At 45.1% G+C, this 16,918-nt stretch overlaps 3 protein-coding genes across 6 annotated transcripts; 2 read left to right on the top strand and 1 right to left on the bottom strand.

Moving 5' to 3' along the window:
* Positions 1-1,943, top strand: KLHDC9 (kelch domain containing 9). 3 transcript variants are annotated; one of them, XM_087440512.1, is made up of 4 exons: positions 1-665; positions 960-1,119; positions 1,189-1,446; positions 1,663-1,790. In XM_087440512.1, the coding sequence occupies exons 1-3, from the start codon at positions 139-141 to the stop codon at positions 1,432-1,434; spliced, it is 933 nt and encodes a 310-aa protein (XP_087296638.1). In that variant the 5' UTR covers positions 1-138; the 3' UTR covers positions 1,435-1,446; positions 1,663-1,790. The 3 variants fall into 3 exon arrangements, with proteins under 3 accessions (XP_087296638.1, XP_087296626.1, XP_004443721.1); XM_087440500.1 differs by having other exon boundaries at positions 7-665; positions 1,189-1,411; positions 1,663-1,943; XM_004443664.2 differs by having other exon boundaries at positions 10-665; positions 1,213-1,411; positions 1,663-1,943.
* A 201-nt stretch (positions 1,944-2,144) lies between these two features.
* PFDN2 (prefoldin subunit 2) lies at positions 2,145-13,672 on the bottom strand. Its single transcript, XM_004443666.3, has 4 exons — positions 13,557-13,672; positions 3,304-3,392; positions 3,066-3,189; positions 2,145-2,453 (listed from the first exon to the last, which is right to left on the bottom strand). The coding sequence occupies exons 1-4, from the start codon at positions 13,629-13,631 to the stop codon at positions 2,277-2,279; spliced, it is 465 nt and encodes a 154-aa protein (XP_004443723.1). The 5' UTR covers positions 13,632-13,672; the 3' UTR covers positions 2,145-2,276.
* A 6-nt stretch (positions 13,673-13,678) lies between these two features.
* On the top strand, positions 13,679-16,680 carry NIT1 (nitrilase 1). 2 transcript variants are annotated; one of them, XM_004443673.3, is made up of 7 exons: positions 13,679-13,815; positions 14,377-14,475; positions 14,727-14,981; positions 15,091-15,194; positions 15,420-15,553; positions 15,721-15,846; positions 16,122-16,680. In XM_004443673.3, exons 1-7 carry the CDS (start codon positions 13,763-13,765, stop codon positions 16,386-16,388), a joined length of 1,038 nt encoding a protein of 345 aa, XP_004443730.1. In that variant the 5' UTR covers positions 13,679-13,762; the 3' UTR covers positions 16,389-16,680. The 2 variants fall into 2 exon arrangements, with proteins under 2 accessions (XP_004443730.1, XP_087296675.1); XM_087440549.1 differs by lacking the exon at positions 13,679-13,815 and having other exon boundaries at positions 13,817-14,475; positions 14,623-14,981.
* The last annotated feature ends 238 nt before the right edge of the window (positions 16,681-16,918 follow it).

Below are 16,918 nucleotides of genomic sequence, written 5' to 3'. Positions count from 1 at the left end.
GCCGGTGGCTTGAGGTGGGGACCCGGGTTCCGGGAGGGGCGGTTCCCGGGGCAGCCCGCGGAAGGCGAGGTGCCTGGCCCCCATGTAGGGGCGCCCCCCGGGCCCCCGGCACCGCAGCCCGCCCCCTTCCCCGGGCGCATGGCGGTGGCGGTGCCCCAGGGTGGGGCGGGGGGCTCGGGCTGGACCTGGCGGCCGGTGGCTGGGGATGCGCTTTTGGCGCGGGCCTTCCACTCATGCACCGAACTGCGGGGACGGTTCTATCTGGTGGGAGGTGTCCTAGCCGGAGGGGTGAGAGAGCCGAGCAGTGATACGGTGGTCTTCGACCCGGCTGCGGGCCTGGCCGTGCGGGTGGGAGCCCGGGGCGGCCCGAGGCGCAGCCATCACGACGCGGTGCCCGTGGGCGGGCGCTGGCTCTGCGTGGTGGGCGGCTGGGACGGGTCGCGTCGCCTGGCCACAGTGGCCGCCCTGGACACGGAGCGCGGAGTGTGGGAGGCGTGGACCGCAGCCGCTGGCAACTGCCCCCCTGCTGGCCTCAGCAGTCACACCTGTACCCGCCTCTCCGACCGAGAGCTGCGGGTGGCAGGCCGGGAGGGAGGGACCCGCACTCAGCGTCGCTATGGAAGCATCTACACGTTAAGGCTGGACCCCCGCGCCCACACCTATTGGTATGGCACCCCCTGCCCAAAACTTTCCACCCTCCCTTCATCTACACTCTGGAAAAGCAAAGCCTAAACAATTTCGCAGGCCACTTATCCACATCCTCACCCTAGCACCCTCTCTCCCTGGGAATCTACCATGTGTGAGATAGCTGAACTCTCCACCAATATTACCCTCCCTCTCATTGGACCTACCGCACTGTCCCATGCCTCCCCTCTATCCTTGGCAGTGGAGAGGGAGGGACGCAGTACAGCACTTACTGTACCAACCCAACTCAGGCCTGAATTTCTGCAAATCCACAGCTACAAGGAAGAAGGCTGCCACACAGTCTCACGCTCAGGTCACTGTGCTGCCCTGCTCCAAACTCCTGGGCCCCACCCGAGTCACCAGCTATTGCTCTTTGGGGGTTGCAACTCAGCTGAACCAGAAGTAGCTGGGCATTGGAGTCATGGGAAGATTAAGGTATGATCTACCCGCATCTTGCTTAAGGGTGGGAAGGGGGCTGAACTTGTGATGCCCAAATCCCTCCAGACAATCCCTTCTTTCTCCCCAAAGGAGGAACCACCTGTTGCCCCCCATTTGATGGAACAGCTTGCAAGGCTTGTGAGCAGTGGGCAGGGGTCCCGGCAGGGGCCTCAGGGACTACGGCATCACTCATGTTCTGTGGTGGGGCCCTTTGCTGTGCTGTTTGGTGGAGAAACTCTGACCAGAGCTAGAGACACCATCTGCAATGACCTCTACATCTATGATACCCGTGAGAGCCGGCTTAATGGTTGAGGAGGGGAAAAGGTGGGAAGATAGAAGACTACATAAACAGAATGGAGTGATGGGGGAGAGAGGAGGAAGAATTAGTTGACAAGTTAAAGGAATACACAGAATATTAAATTTTGAAGAGGCCCACAAATCAAATGAGAAAAAAACGGGCAAGACTTTAGTCTTATTAAGAGCCCCTCGGGTGCCAATGTGAAACTGCCTTAATAACCCCCCTCTGCCCTTACCCAACAGGCAAGTCTCCTTCTCTGTGGTTCCACTTCCCCTGTGCAGACCGTGGGCTGAAACGCGTGGGCCATCGGACCTGCCTTTGGAATGATCAGCTTTACCTGGTTGGGGGTTTTGGTGAGGATGGGAGGACAGCTAGTCCACAGGTTTGCATCCTGGACCTCTTTATCTAAAGAAGTGCCAAGACAGACTGCCAAGCCTCTATTTTGTTGCAAACTCATAAAGCGTTATCACCAGAGCTATCTGCCTCATTTCAAATGCTTATTAAAGTTCAATCTGAGAGTTAACATTTGTCTCTGAATCTTTTTGGGGGGAGGGCAGTAAATAAGTAGATATATTTTTATTTGCAAGGGAAAGGATAAAATATGGGACCTCCTCTGATATTGTGAGCCATTAAACTGAGGGAACCAAAAACCACAAATCATATACTTTTCTGTGCTCCATACAAATACCATCCCTAATAGTGGAAGAAAGCTTCAGGCTAGAGCTAAGCATTCTGACCAAAACATTTAATTAACAAAAAAATATTACAATAGCAGAGAAAATAATAATAATAACAATAAAGAGAAATTAGAAGAAATGGGAGTCAGGGTAAAAAAAAAATGCAAAGGCCTTGGTCCCTAGGAGACCAACACTCCAGCTGAGCTGGCCTTAGCCCCAGCCCCTTCTGAGTTTTCCTTGGCTGCTGGCTTCTCGTCTTCCCCCATGAGACGAATGTTGTGCTTTTCCCGGAATTCATTTAGTTCTTTTCCCTTTGCCTGAAGCTGCTGTGTCAGTGTCTCAATGATCTTCTGTATCTAAAGGGAAAACGACAGGGATTATATAAGGATTTCAGGACTCCCTTCCCCCCCCTGGTATGGACTATGGTTGGGGGAAGTGAAGGACAGATGATACCTCCAACCTCACCTTTAACCAAGTATTAATAGTAGAGCCCAGACACTAAAATTATTCCTTTCTCAAACACAATAGTTTACCAACTTTAGTGTACATAAGAATCACCTGGGCTGCTTATTTAACTGCCCCTTCATGGGGCTCTATCCCTAAAGGTTCTGCATCAGTGGGTCCAGGAGAGGGTCCAGGAAGTTGCATTTTTAAATTAGTCCTCTGGGTGACATGGATGCAGGTATCCCTGGACTACACTGTGAGAAGCACTGCTTTAACCACCTCCCCTCCCCCAAATCAGCCAGTCACAGAGCCCATGGAAAGAGGCATACAGCCAGCACCTCCTCTTGTCTAAGGAGTTATACTTAGCATAGCATAGCATAAAGAGTATAAGCTAATAGACTATTAATGCTGTCTTCAAGAGGAGTTCCTACCCAGACTTTCCTCCACCATATCCCCTAAATCCCTGGCCTCCCCTTCCTTACCCCTTTGTTGCCCAGAGCTTCTACCCAGGGATTCTTGCTCACCTGCTCCTTGTTGTTCTCCAAGGCAGGCAGCACCTCTTTGACAGTCCGCTCCACCAGCACTCCTCCAACCATGCGATAGCACTTGCGGGTTTCATCCACCTCCTTCAGCGTATCGATCACTAGGCTGGGGTAGCAGGACAAGGCAGGATCTGAGAATTCAGTTCCACTCTACTGCAACCCTCCCTTACAAAATGGCCCATCCAACTCTCCTGTTGTTTGCTTCTTCCGGCTTCCTCACCTGTGCTCATTCAACTCCATCTCCAGCTCAGCTGCTTTGGATGCCAGGCCCCGCTGTTCCTGCCGAAGGCGGTTGAAGCCAGCAATGACCTAAGAAAGTGAGAAAGAGACGAGGTGAGAGAGGGGACAGTGGAAATGGCAGAAGGTCAAGAAACGACATAGGATGGCAGGCTTTACAAAGATGCAGTAGTGGACACCTACAAGTTTGCAATTTATAACTTAAGTCTGTCTGGAATTCCATTCACCCAACACTGTGTGCCTACTAGTTGTGAGATATTTGCCAGGCCATCTTGCAGCTTACAGTTTGGTGAGGAATAGGCATTTGTAATATAGGGATGGGGGTGGAGAGCTCCTGGAGCACCTACAGGGGAGCTTAGACTTGCAGGTAAAGAGGGCTGTCAGGAAAGGTTTTGTAACAAGTAACTCTTGTTTGGGTCTGCCCAGCACCCCTCCATTAGGGAACTGCCCCTCCTTAACTCAGTAGGGTTCTTGTGGGGCTACTAATCACAGGACACTTGCTCCTTGACCACAGGGGTAGTGACCTATTCTGTACTAGAGTCTTTCTACAGGAACTGAATTTTGGGTAGAAACAAACAGGTACAGAAGGCAGTTGGAGCTAAGACACCTAGTTGTCCTACAGAGATGATCCATTCCTATTCCTGAAATCCCCAAAGCTGCCCTAGTTCTTGAACTTTGTGTGGCCTAGTTATTTAAGCTTTCTTTTCATTGTGTTCAATTCTGTGACCTACCCACTATCCTTCTAAAACACTCCTTAAAAAATAATGATAATAATAAGCTGCCCAGAGTCAGTTTCTACAGTCTATAAACCCCAACTGATATAGCCTTTCTGAGAGATAATGCCTTAAATGAAGACTGAAGGATGAAAAATTGGAGGTAGGGGAGTAGTGTGCCAAAGAGGCACAAGAAATAACATACGTAAAGGCCCAGAGAAGTGATTCCTACCAGCTCCTTGTTCCCTAGAAACTGAGCAGAGAATTAAAACAGTGTGAAAACCAGACTGGGTACTAATATGACCACCATCATCACCTCCAGTATAAGGCCCTGATGACTATATTTGGAAAGAAATATCTGATGAAAGGTAAGAGACGCAATGAGAAAAGAAAATGGGGGGGGGGCACTGGGGGAAAAAAAGAAATAAAAACATAAGGCTCAGAGACAAAAGACTAAGTTTCAAGTTTTGTCTCTGCCACATAGCGGCTTTATGGCCTTGGACAGACATTTAACCTATGGTTCTCAACCCTGGCTACATGTTAGAATCACCAGGGGGGTATTTTGAAAACATGAATAGTGAAGCCTCAGAACAATTACACAATCACCGGAAGTGAGGCCCAGGCCTCAGTTTTTTCTCACCTGTGAAATGGAGACAATGATACCTACTTCATGGGGCTGTTGTATCACATGAACTAATTAGTGTGAAATGGCTTTGTAAGCAGTGAAGTACATTAATTACTATCATGGCCTTTTCTCCAAACCCAGACGTGCCCCTTGGACCCTCCTGGTCAGCTGAGAGCAGTGGGCCCATCCATCCAAACCATACCAAATCTCTCAATCTCATTTACATCATCTCCAGTCTCACCGCCATTGATGACTAACCACCTCATCTTTACCAGGGTCCCTCATCTCTAGCTCTCTCTCTGCAAGGTTCATATACAGCTAATATAATCCAAATGGCTGATGTGTACCACCCCTACATCCCTTCTACAGCCCAATAAACCAAGGAATAAATTTGACTAGGAACTTCTCATTCTAGCAACTTGCTTCCTTCTCCCATCCATCATCCTTTCAATCTACTTTCACCCACTCATTTCAACAAATGTCTTGGCAATCTCATCCACTCGTTTCAACAAATGCCTTGGAAATCTCAGTCATCTACAGGTTGCTTCTCCTACACCTTCATTGCCTATATCAAAACTATTCCATTTATAGTTAGCTTTTTCTCCATTGTCAATGTCACAGATCAAAATAATTTCATCTAAAAAAATTCTATGACTAAGCCAGATTCTAGATGTTCTCCTTAGAACCCAAATGACCCATTCCTTTGGATGTATATTGTTAAATATATCAGTGAAATCAGCTTAAGTGTCTAAAATTTCTGAGGCCTGAACTTATTTTCCTTAGTAATTAGTAGGAATCTACTTTTCAACCACTAATTTAACACAACTAAAGGCAAAAAAAAAGATTTTTTTTTAATTCCAACTTTTCTTCAAACATTCTAGCTAATTAACAATCCCTAATTCCTCTTGGTCTGGTTTACGAACTTTTAATCAAATACCAAACTAAAATAAATCTAGTTAAACGTATGAGTTATCCACAGTTATTACGGAAAATTTCAGCCACTCATGCACTTAAAGGAAATGAAATCTCTTAGCAGCTAACTGCAACCTAACTTTAAGTTAAATGCAAAATAAGCTGATATTAACCTGCCATCTCTGGAGTCTGCCAGGTAATGAAGACAGAGAGGCTGTGATCTATTCCCACATTTTTCCTCTTAAAATACAAATTTTCTAATGGTCTTCTCCCCTACTGCTAGACCTAACTTTCCTTCTCTTTCCTTTATTCTTTGTTTTCCTGAAGTTGTCTGGCATAAGCAGGGATGGTCAGGTCAGTGTTGATTCTCTCAGCCCTATTAAATCATCATCTTACATGTAAACATCCATACTGAAAAAGAATTCAATTAAACTAAAATACCAACTATTTATCCTATTCAAAAGTAACTTCAATACTTGTAACTATACAGAGCTCTTTACCTTCTCATAAATGGCATGTACAAACAATTTTATACAGGGCATGTTTTTTTTTTTCAGCTTTATTGAGATATAATTGACATTTAACATTGTGTAAGTTTAAGGTATACAACATTATGATTTGATATATGTATATATTGCAAAATGATTACTACAATAAAGTTAGTTAACACATCCATCACCTCACATAGTCACCTTTTGTTTTTGTGGCAAGAACTTTTAAGATCTATTCTCTTGGCAACTTTCAAGTATACAATACAGTATTGTTAACTATACTCACTATGATGTACATTAGGTCCCCAGAGCTAATTCATGTTATAACTTCAAGTTTGTCCCTCTGACCACCTTCACTCATCACCAGCCTCCCCGGCCCAAGCAACCACTGATCTACTGTTTCTAGGAGTCCATTTTTTTTTAGATTCCACATATAAACAGGATCATACAGTATTTGTCCTTCTCTGACTTATTTTCACTCAACATAAAGCCCTCAAGGCTCATCCGTGTTGTCACAAATGGCAAGATTTCCTTCTTTATTATGGCTGAATAATATTCGTGTGTGTGTGGGGGGGGTGTGTGTGTGTGTATGGATCACATTTTCTCTATTGATTCATCTGCAGGACATGATTTTATTATTATTCTTCTTTTCAGTGAGGAAGATTGGCCCTGAGCTAACATCTGTGCCAATCTTCCTCTATTTTGTATGCGAGACGCTGCCACAGCATGGCTTGATGAGCATTGTGTAAGTCTGTGCCTGGGATCCGAACCCACAAACCCTGGGCTGCCAAAGCAGAGTGTGCAAACTTAACCACTACGCCACCAGGCTGTCCCCTAGTTTTCTTATTTTTAAGGGCTACAGCATTCATACCCTATTCATATACTTTTAAAAACCGTCTAACTATTCCTCTGTTATTGGGACATGTAGGTTGTTTCCAACTTTTCTGTAATAAATAGCATTGATTTTTTTTTTCTAGATTTTATTTATTTATTTTTTCCCCCAAATCCCCAGTAGATAGTTGTATGTCATAGCTGCACATCCTTCTAGTTGCTGTATGTGGGACGCGGCCTCAGCATGGCCGGAGAAGTGGTGTGTCGGTGTGCGCCCGGGATCCGAACCCGGGCCGCCAGCAGCGGAGCGCGTGCACTTAACCGCCAAGCCACGGGGCCGGCCCAAATAGCATTGATTTTTAACATCTGGACAAATAGTACAAAAATTTTATAGCCACTTTTCTTAACTCATATTCTCAAAAGTGAGATTAATGAGTCAAAGTTTATTAACATTGTCATAGCTTCTACTGCATGTTGCTATAAAGCTCTCCAAGATGACCAGATGAATTTACTGTGCTACCAGCAGTGTCATGATTGTACCTGTTTCCCCAGAGCCCTAATGATAGCTTTTATTATTTTTGTTAATTTAATAATTTTTAGAGTTGGAAGAGATCTTAACTTCAGAAACTCTGGAATCATCCTTGACTCACTATCCACATCCAATTAATCTCTAAGTCACATCTGCTAAGTACCTCAAATCCATCCACTTCTATCTCACTGTCATCTCTCACCTATACTATTGTAGCCTCCTAGCTGAGGTCCACACTGCCTCCAGATCTGCCCCCTTCAATCCATTCCCTACACTGTGGCACCTAAAATTTAAATCGAACCATATTATTCCTATGCCTTAAAGTTTAATGGTTCCTACCGCTCAAATCAGGATAAAATCCAAACATAGCAGAACAAAGTCCTGTCAAGACCTGGTCCCTGCTGACTTCTCCCAATCAGTCCTTCCCTCCACCTCTTACACTCAGCACTCGTGCTGTCTTAAACCACTTGTAGTTCCCCTAATCATTTGTCTTCAGGTATTTGCATAGAATCTTTCTTCAGGTTTCAACTTAGATTCTTCTACAAAGCAGTTCTGGCCATCCCCTACTCCCATATCTTAACCCCTTCTATGTGCTCACATATAAATGCATATCAATTCCTTAAATTTTCTGATAGAAAATCTTTTCTATTTATATTGTGTTCCTTATTTTCCACCATGCAGCCTGCCTTCTAATCTTTGAAAATTTTAAATATGCAAATACAACCTCTTTTTAAATACCTATTTCTTTCATAGTCCTACAATAATCTGCCTTCCTTCCATAGTTTGTATAGTAAAGGAACACTACTATGTGCTAGGCACTGTGCTAGACTCTTTATCTCATTCAACTCTAACACAAACAAAAAAACACTATTATAAGACATGTACCTTGATTTTACAGATTAGGAGACCAAGACTGGTGGAGTAGTGGGGGGGTAAAATAACACAGTGAGTTGAAGAACTGGTAATGGTACCCAGGTTTGTCTAATTCTAAGCATCCATTTCTTTTTTTTTTTGTGACAAAGATTAGTCCTGAGCTAACCTCTGTTGCTAATCTTTCTCTTTTTGCTGAGGAAGATTGGCCCTGAGCTAACACCTGTGCCCATCGTCCTCTACTTTATGTGGGACGCCTGCCACAGCATGGCTTGATAAGTAGTGCGTAGGTCCACGCCCGGGATCTGAACCTGTGAACCCCTGCCGCCGAAGCACAGTGCGCGAACTTAACCACTACGCCACCAGGCTGGCCCCCTAAGAATCCATTTCTATTGATGCATTACTCCTGGCTGCCATATATAATCTCTTATAAAAGTCAAACTATTTCCATTTGACTTATTTTCTTGTTTTCTTTTTTGTTTAATCAATACCATATAGTTTGGATAACTTCAGGAAAAATCTACAATCATTACCTTGATCCCCAAAACGTCCTCTGGCCTTCTTTCCTACATATTTACTCTTATTGGGTTCAACAGCAGAATAGATAGAAGAGGTAGAGAATTATGATTGGATGCATCGGGAAAAGCATTTTATGGGGTATTGCTCCACTAAACATCTTCTTTTCAATTCAGTACCCCCTTTCTGACAAACATACTCAACTCTAAAAACTTCTCTGACCTTACTACTCACTCCATCCACTATTCCATCAATAATGCTTCTCATCCCTTTTCTTCATCAAATTTTTTTAGGACTAGTCTATACTCACTGCCTCTACTTCCTTACCTCCCATTCACTCCTAACCCACTTTAAATTCCCTTTTAATTGTCTTCTATCTATACCAGTTATTAAACTATTGTTAGTTATTAAACTATCTTCTCAAAGATCATGAATGGGCTGCTACCTAACTGCATGATCCAACGACCTTTTCTCAATCTTCAATCTGCTTCTTGAAATTCTCTTCCTTAAGTAGCACCATGATATGGTGGAAAGAGCTCAAACTTTAGAGTCGACCTGGGTTCAAATAGTTTTGCCATTTACTTGCTAGATAACTGAGTTACTTAACTCCTCTTGGTTTCCTCATTTATAAAACGAAGCTAATATACCATAGAGCAGGGTTTCTCAACATCAGCACTACTGATATTTTGGGCTGGATAATTCTTTGTTATGGGGGGCTGTCCTGTGCATTGTAGGATATTTAGCAACATCCCTGGCTTCTACCCACTAAAAGCCAGTAGCAACTCCTACTTGTGACAACCAAAATGTCTCCAGGCATCGCCAAATGCTTCCTAGGGGGTAAAATCACACCCGGCTGAGAACCACTGCCAAATGGTAACAATGATAACTAAATTGAGATAACATGGCAAGTGCCTGACACAATGCAGGTCCCCTACTCTCCTGTAGTTTCCAGGACCCTTCAGTTCTCTGGTTCTGTTACTTCTCTCAACTCTCCTTTCTCCCTTCTGAACGTTCTTCCGCTCACTCCTACAATGGAGACAGGATCTAAGATTCTGTTCATAATATTTCTCCCTTTATTACCTACACTACTTCAACTGGTATTCTTAGCTACTTCTATGGTTTCAACAATTGCCTTTACTATAATTGCCTGCAAACCCAAGCCTTCTCAGAAATTCTAAACCCAATTTCCAAGTTAGAGGAAGGAGCTTTGGAGTCAGACAGAAATGGCTTCCAAGTCTGACCATGAGCAAGTTACTTCTTTTTTGAATCTAAGTTTCTTTACCAATAAAGTAGAGATAATATCTGTCTCACAGGATGTTGTGAGGATTAATTAATTACATCAAGGACTTAGGACAACATCCAGCATATAACAAGTTGTCAATAAATAGTAGCTGCTATTATTACAGAACATCTCCACCTAAATGTCCTATGGATACCTTAAACTCAGGTCATTCAAAAGCTGAACTGATCGTCTTTTACCTTGTTTTAACTGTTGCTCTTCTTGTCTCCCCTATTTCTGCTAACGACACCACTTTAGCCCTTCAGGTAGGAAACCCTGGTTTCATCTTCGAACACACCTTTATCCCATCAACTGCTAGATTTATTGCATCAGCAATTTTTCCTAGGCTCACTGACATCACCCTAGTTCAGGTCTTCATCACCTCTTGTCTGAACTACTGCAAGAGTCTTCTAAATTATCTCCCTATTTTTGGACTCTCCAAATCCATCCTACACACTACTGCTAATTTAATTTTCCTAACACTTGGATGACACAGAAAAATGTTCATGATATATTATTAGGCTTAAAAAGTAGATTACAAAACAGTATATACTGTATAATACTAATTTTATAAAACAAAATATATAAATACATAAAATACACATGCCTTCTCTTTCCATCTACACACACATATACCAAAATATAAAGGAGGGAGGAAAAACCTCTCAAAGGATATACTCCAAAATGGTAAGAACAGTTATCTCTGGATACTACTAGTACCATCATGGGTAATTTATTTCTTATTTTGTACTTTTTCCTGTGCTTTTACATTTTCTACAATGAACATGTATTATTTTATGTAATAGGGAAAAAAAGTCAATAGTATAATATATATCGTTCTGTGACTCCCTCACTGCTTACATTAAAAAGTCCTAAATTCTCTGCCATGCAAAGACTCAGCTTGCCTTAATGGCCACATCTTTCTGACTTATACCTCATGATTTAGCTAAACAAATTTAGCAGTCACTGCACTTTGTGTCAAGTTAAGCTTTCCCTAGCTCTCCTCTTCCTACTCTGTCCCTACATTCTATTTCCATTGCCACCTGTTCAAATCTATCCAATCCTTCAGGCTCAGCCCAAATATCTCTAATATGATCATAGTATAGACGGAAAAAATAGGTCTGCTTCTCAAGTCCCTCAATTAAAAGCCCTGCACTTCCAGTTACTGACTTTGGGTAAATTCACTGAAGCCCCTGAAACTCAAATGTCCTTATCTATAAAGGGAGGACAATACAACCTACTTCAAATGGCTGTAATTAAATAACAGAAGATAAAACAAGTGAAGAGCCTAGCACAATGTTACTTGCTTCCATCTTGTTTATAAGGGACATATGTGGATCAAACTTGCAGCAGTGATAAATCTTCTATTTTTTACCCAGTGTTCTCTCTGGAACACAAGCACAAAGGCAAGAGAATGTTAAGCAAGGAACAGCCTCAGAGCTCAATTATCACAACTCCTCAGTCCCTTCTGAGGGCTCTCTTTCTTTAACCCCTTAAATATTCGTTCCACCCTTGTTCTGCTTCTTTTTTCACTTTCTGTACAAATCCCAGATGACTTCATCAACAATCATGGTTTCATCTACCATTCATAAACTCATAGTTCTCTAATCTGAATCTCCAACTCAGATTTCTTTCTGTAATTCAAGATTTATAAATCAAACCGCCTTCTAAATGTCTCTACCAGGATGTCCCACAAGAAACCCAAACTCAAAATCCTAAAATGAACTTATTTTCCCCCCAAACTGGTCCATCTTCCTACATTCCCTATGGCACCAGCATCCATCAAAGACAAAAACTTGAGACACATCCTAGATTCCTCTTTTATCCCTTTTTCTCCACATTCAAGTCTGGTAGTCCATCCTAAACTTTAACTCCACCTGCACTCCAAACATGTCAGGCAGTTTCATGCCTTAGTGCTCTTAAACACATTATTCTCTCTAGCTAGAAAATCCTTCACTTCCTTCTTTGCTTGACTAACTTCTCTCATCCTTTAGAATTGAGCTGAAGGATTATTTCCTCTAGAAAACAAAATAACTAGCACTTATTAAATACACAGTATATTACAGTCACTGTGCAAAACACTGCATGCATTGTCTTGCCTAATAATCAAACGCAGTGATGAGGTAGGTACCATTATGTTTTTATAGGAGGGGAAGGTGGAGAGAATTAACTCATGGGAGGTCATCTATAGACAGTAAACAGGAGAAATGTGATTCAAACACAGGTTTGACCGACCCCACTGACCCCAGTGCACTTCTGACACTCTTGGCCACCCCACTATACCACAGCTTGCCTTCTCCACCCATGCCTCAAATCCCATAACCTCCTGCTTAGTTAGAGGTCCCTCCTCTAGCTGCCATAAAGAAGGGCCTTTGTGTAACCCTGTACATCTTATTGTTTCGTTTGTCTTTTCTCAAATGAGTCTGGAGCTAACTTGAAAACAAAGTCTATTTCATTTATCTGTTTCCCTGTACCCACCAGAGCTCCTGGCACATGGCAGACCCTCAAAAAGGGTATTAGGTTCCCTCTCCCTTCCCTTTTTTCCCTTAAGCCAGAAACTCTCTCTTTCCCCCCTCCCCAAAACCCCATAGCACTTTATACCTCTCTTACAAAATTTATCTTCTGCCTCATATTAGCATTTTGTATGTCTTATTTTCCCACCAGACTATGAGCTCTTTGACTGCATAGGTCAGTTTGAAAAATCTTTATGCAGATACCCTCGCCTGTAGTAATTGTTCAACAAATAACTGATAAATAAAACTATAATTTAAAGAGCTGTTGTTTAACTGTGTTTTTCTTTATATTATGTAGGTTTCTTACCTCTATTAAACACTAGCCCCACTATCAGCAAACCATGGTTTCCCAAGCCATAAAGGGCTTTCTAATTAATTTATCAAACGTTTCTCGATGTCAGGCACTGGGGGAGATGCAAACTCGGATTAAAAACGGTTTCCGGTCTCTAAAGAAATTCAATCTAACAATGACTCCCAAATTAAAATAGTATGGAACACTAGACTTATCGAGTATGTGAGTCACGCACGTGGCTCTGCAGAGTGACGGCGACTGTCAACGTGGTTTCAGGGTCACGTAACAAACTACACAACCAGCCCGTTGACTAATACCCTGAGATCCGTTACCAGCTGCCTTGCCCTGCCATACACACCCTGTCTGAGGGTGCGGAGAGGTGGGGAAAGTGACGACTATCTCCCCTCAGACCTGTGCATCCTCCCAGACCCTGCATCTCAGGGCTTTCCCCTCCCCCACGCTCACCAACACCCCAAGGGGGGCGTGGCTTTCACCCACCAACCCGCCCACTCTCTCCCCGGGGGTTCGGCTAGCTTCTCCAAGTACCCTCCCCTCTCTCGGCGGCCACGCAAATGTGGGCCTGCACCAGCCTCAGGCTCCCCGCTCTTCTCGCATCGACTCCGCGCCCAGCCGCGTTGGCCCCCTCCGCGTTCTCCGCGCCTCACCTGCTCTGCCGACACCGCCCCCTTCCCCGCGCCACTCCCGCTGCTCTTGCCGGCGCGACCGCTGCTCTCCGCCATCTTCGCCGCCTGCTGGCTTCCCGGCGTGCGCAGCTCAGCCCCCGCCTTGCGTCACGTCCGGTCTCGGAGTTACCGCCCACTCGCCCCCGGCGCCTCTGCTTCCAGGCCGCTTTTCGGTTCGGATCCTGCGAATGGTTTTGGCAGTACCTTCATGTAGGACGTACTTCCTAGCCCGCTGGCCGCGGTGAATTCCACCTGTGGTGCTTTAACTTGTGCAGCAGAGACGCTACCCCTGAGGGAGGCGGGGAAGAACGGGCCAACTGGAGAGTGGGGGCGCGGGTTGGGATTCGGGTGCCGGTGCCCCTTGCCTACCACGGGGTGGTGGGGAACCAGGGAGGGTGAACTTCCACTCAGAGATTGTGGTGTAATGGGGGAAATATGCTTTGAGTCAGTAAGGCTGTGCAGGTGCACAGTCAAGGAGAGAGGCTGGGAAAACCAAGGAAATTTCTCGGGGGTGACTTTTGAACTGCAGAAACGTTTGGCAGAGGACAAGGGCTTCAGGTTAATGTGAGATCACTAGAAGTCGAGGTATTCAGGTGCCGAGCAGAGCCCTTTTCTCCATCTTCCCACTTTATGATCTCTTCCTGTAGCCCATAATTATTTATAGTAAAGAGTGTTTTGAAGACGGGAGTTTTTACTGGCAGAGCCCTGATTTAGCCTCACAGTATGAAGAGAGAAGTCAGAAAATCCCAGAGATTTATCGCTTGAGGGACGGGTTGGTTTCCTGATTTCTCATCTTCCTCAGGCTGGGCTTCATCATCAGGCCTCCTCACCAGCTCCTGTCCCTTCTTTTGTGTCCTGGACTCCGGCTACCTCGACTCTCAGTACTTTGTGCTCAGCCCAGGTAACCGTGTTTTGTTGTGTCCTCAATGCCTGGCGCATCGCAGATGCTCAATAAATGTTTGTTAAATGAATGGATGGTGGGAAACACTGGGGTACCAGCCATCCACAGAACATTTGATTGGTGGGTCATTGTGCCTTGTGAGAACAGAATCAAAGGGCAGTCCAGCCTTCCTTCCTCCCCATTTGATCCCTTCATCATCAAACTTGGATTTCCCCATGCTGGGAAGTGAGTCCTGCCTGTGCCATCCACAGACCCAGAGCCATGGCTATCTCTTCCTCCTCCTGTGAACTGCCCCTTGTGGCTGTGTGCCAGGTAACATCGACACCTGACAAACAGCAGAACTTTAAAACTTGTGCTGAGCTAGTTCGAGAGGCTGCCAGACTGGGCTCTTGCCTGGCTTTTCTGCCTGAGGCATTTGACTTCATTGCACGAGATCCTGCAGAGACGCTACGCCTGTCTGAGCCACTGGATGGGAACCTTTTGGGAGAATATACCCAGCTTGCCAGGTATCAGGGAAAGGGGGAGGGAGAGGTAGTTTCTTTGTTGGGCAGTGTCCCTGGATTGCCAGATATGAGTAGAGCCTTGAGAAGAGTTGTCAGTGTCCCTTCCTCCCAGGGAATGTGGACTCTGGCTGTCCTTGGGTGGTTTCCATGAGCGTGGCCAAGACTGGGAGCAGACTCAGAAAATCTACAATTGTCATGTGCTTCTGAACAGCAAGGGTGAGACTTCATAACTCTTTAGCCTGCCTCTTCGCAGGCTCTTCTACCTAAACTAAGATTCTCCAGAATTCTGTTTTGTTTCTCCACTCTATTTCCTCGGCCTAGGGTTTTAGGGTGTTTGTACTTCTGTTCATACCTATAAACTGTCTCCTCCTTGGGAGAAGAACAACTAAGCTGGGCTTCTAAAGCACCAGCACTGAGTATTCCTTCTCTCTCTTATTCTAGGGTCAGTAGTGGCCACTTACAGGAAGACACATCTGTGTGACGTAGAGATTCCAGGGCAGGGGCCTATGCGTGAAAGCAATTCTACCCTGCCTGGGCCCAGTCTTGAGTCACCTGTCAGCACACCAGCAGGCAAGGTGGGAGTTGTGAAAGGATAAGGGTGGGCAAACAAGAGGGAGGGGAATTAGGAATACTTTGACCTGGTAGTAGAGGATAGGAAGCCCTAAGGAATGGGTAGCAGGGGTATAACTAGATGCTGTGACACACAGGACAGGGGGGCTAAGTAAGCTCGTTTTCTTTCCAGGTTGGTCTAGCTATCTGCTATGACATGCGGTTCCCTGAACTGTCTCTGGCATTGGCTCAGGCTGGAGCAGAAATACTTACCTACCCTTCAGCTTTTGGATCTGTAACAGGCCCAGCCCACTGGGAGGTAAGAGGACACCTCTTCAAAATATAAGGGCCTTCTCTTGACCTCATTCTTCTCCCTTGGCCCTACCAGTTGAAAGACTTTCCTCCCCTTCCCAGCTAGTGAGAAAATTCATTCCCCAAATCGTTGCCTAACTTATGTTAAAGAATAAATAAATCATTCCTAAACAATTATCAGAATGGCCCCGATGGGTATATTGGCCTGTAATGTCCATTGCTTATCACTTCCCCACTAGCACCTGTGTCTACTTACGCGAACACACATCTCCTCATCCCCAGGTGTTGCTGCGGGCACGTGCCATTGAAACCCAGTGCTATGTAGTGGCAGCAGCACAGTGTGGACGCCACCATGAGAAGAGATCAAGTTATGGCCAGAGCATGGTGGTGGATCCCTGGGGAACAGTGGTGGCCCGCTGCTCTGAGGGACAAGGCCTCTGCCTTGCCCGAATTGACCTCAATTATCTGCGACAGTTGCGCCAACACCTGCCTGTATTCCAGCATCGCAGGCCTGACCTCTATGGCAATCTGGGTCACCCACGGTCTTAAGACTTTTGACTTCTGTGAGTTGAGACCCCCATTGTGAGCTGGTGTTGCTGTGACTTGTAGGCAGGACCCAGGCACAGCTCCCCTCACTTGGGGAACCTTGACTCTCTTGATGGAACACAGGCTCAGCTTCTTGGGAAAGAAGAAACTTGCACCTGAGCTCAGATTTCAGTTTCAGAAAAGTGGAATTTTATGTAGTCACTGTTTATTTCATGAAAACTGAAGTTACGCTGAGGGCTGAGCAGCACTGGCATTGAAAAAAATATAATCATAAAGTCTGTGTCTGGACATCTCCTCTGGGAGCTGAAAGGGAGGTGGTATTGTACCAGCTGGACTGGGCTCCAGTTCTAGGCTTCCTGGCTCACTCAACATGCCTCCCCACCTAAATAAAAGTGCAACACTCAGTGCATGTCCCAGCCCCATGCTCCCAAGCTTGGGAGTGGGATTGGGGGTAGAGGATGGGGAAGGAAAAAGAAGAAAGGAGTTGATATTGAATTACTTCACTTTCACCTATGATGCCCTTTGCCCAAGTC

The sequence above is a fragment of the Ceratotherium simum genome, chromosome 2 (genome assembly GCF_057802395.1).
Source record: "Ceratotherium simum simum isolate JZ-2026a chromosome 2, ASM5780239v1, whole genome shotgun sequence".
Taxonomy (NCBI): domain Eukaryota; kingdom Metazoa; phylum Chordata; class Mammalia; order Perissodactyla; family Rhinocerotidae; genus Ceratotherium; species Ceratotherium simum.
Note: the sequence above shows the minus strand (reverse complement) of the source record. Positions and strands in the feature narration are given on the sequence as shown.

Excerpts from the sequence above, each read along its gene's own strand:
- PFDN2 (XM_004443666.3), bottom strand. The coding sequence starts at position 13,631 with ATGGCGGAGAGCAGCGGTCGCGCCGGCAAGAGCAGCGGGAGTGGCGCG. Across the intron at positions 3,393-13,556 it reads GGGCGGTGTCGGCAGAGCAG|GTCATTGCTGGCTTCAACCG; the intron begins GTGAGGCGCGGA and ends TCACTTTCTTAG. Across the intron at positions 3,190-3,303 it reads ATGGAGTTGAATGAGCACAG|CCTAGTGATCGATACGCTGA; the intron begins GTGAGGAAGCCG and ends CTGCTACCCCAG.
- KLHDC9 (XM_087440500.1), top strand. The coding sequence starts at position 139 with ATGGCGGTGGCGGTGCCCCAGGGTGGGGCGGGGGGCTCGGGCTGGACC. Across the intron at positions 666-959 it reads CCCCGCGCCCACACCTATTG|CTACAAGGAAGAAGGCTGCC; the intron begins GTATGGCACCCC and ends GCAAATCCACAG. Across the intron at positions 1,120-1,188 it reads GGAGTCATGGGAAGATTAAG|ACAATCCCTTCTTTCTCCCC; the intron begins GTATGATCTACC and ends AAATCCCTCCAG.
- NIT1 (XM_004443673.3), top strand. The coding sequence starts at position 13,763 with ATGGTTTTGGCAGTACCTTCATGTAGGACGTACTTCCTAGCCCGCTGG. Across the intron at positions 14,476-14,726 it reads GTACTTTGTGCTCAGCCCAG|ACCCAGAGCCATGGCTATCT; the intron begins GTAACCGTGTTT and ends TGCCATCCACAG. Across the intron at positions 14,982-15,090 it reads GAATATACCCAGCTTGCCAG|GGAATGTGGACTCTGGCTGT; the intron begins GTATCAGGGAAA and ends CCTTCCTCCCAG.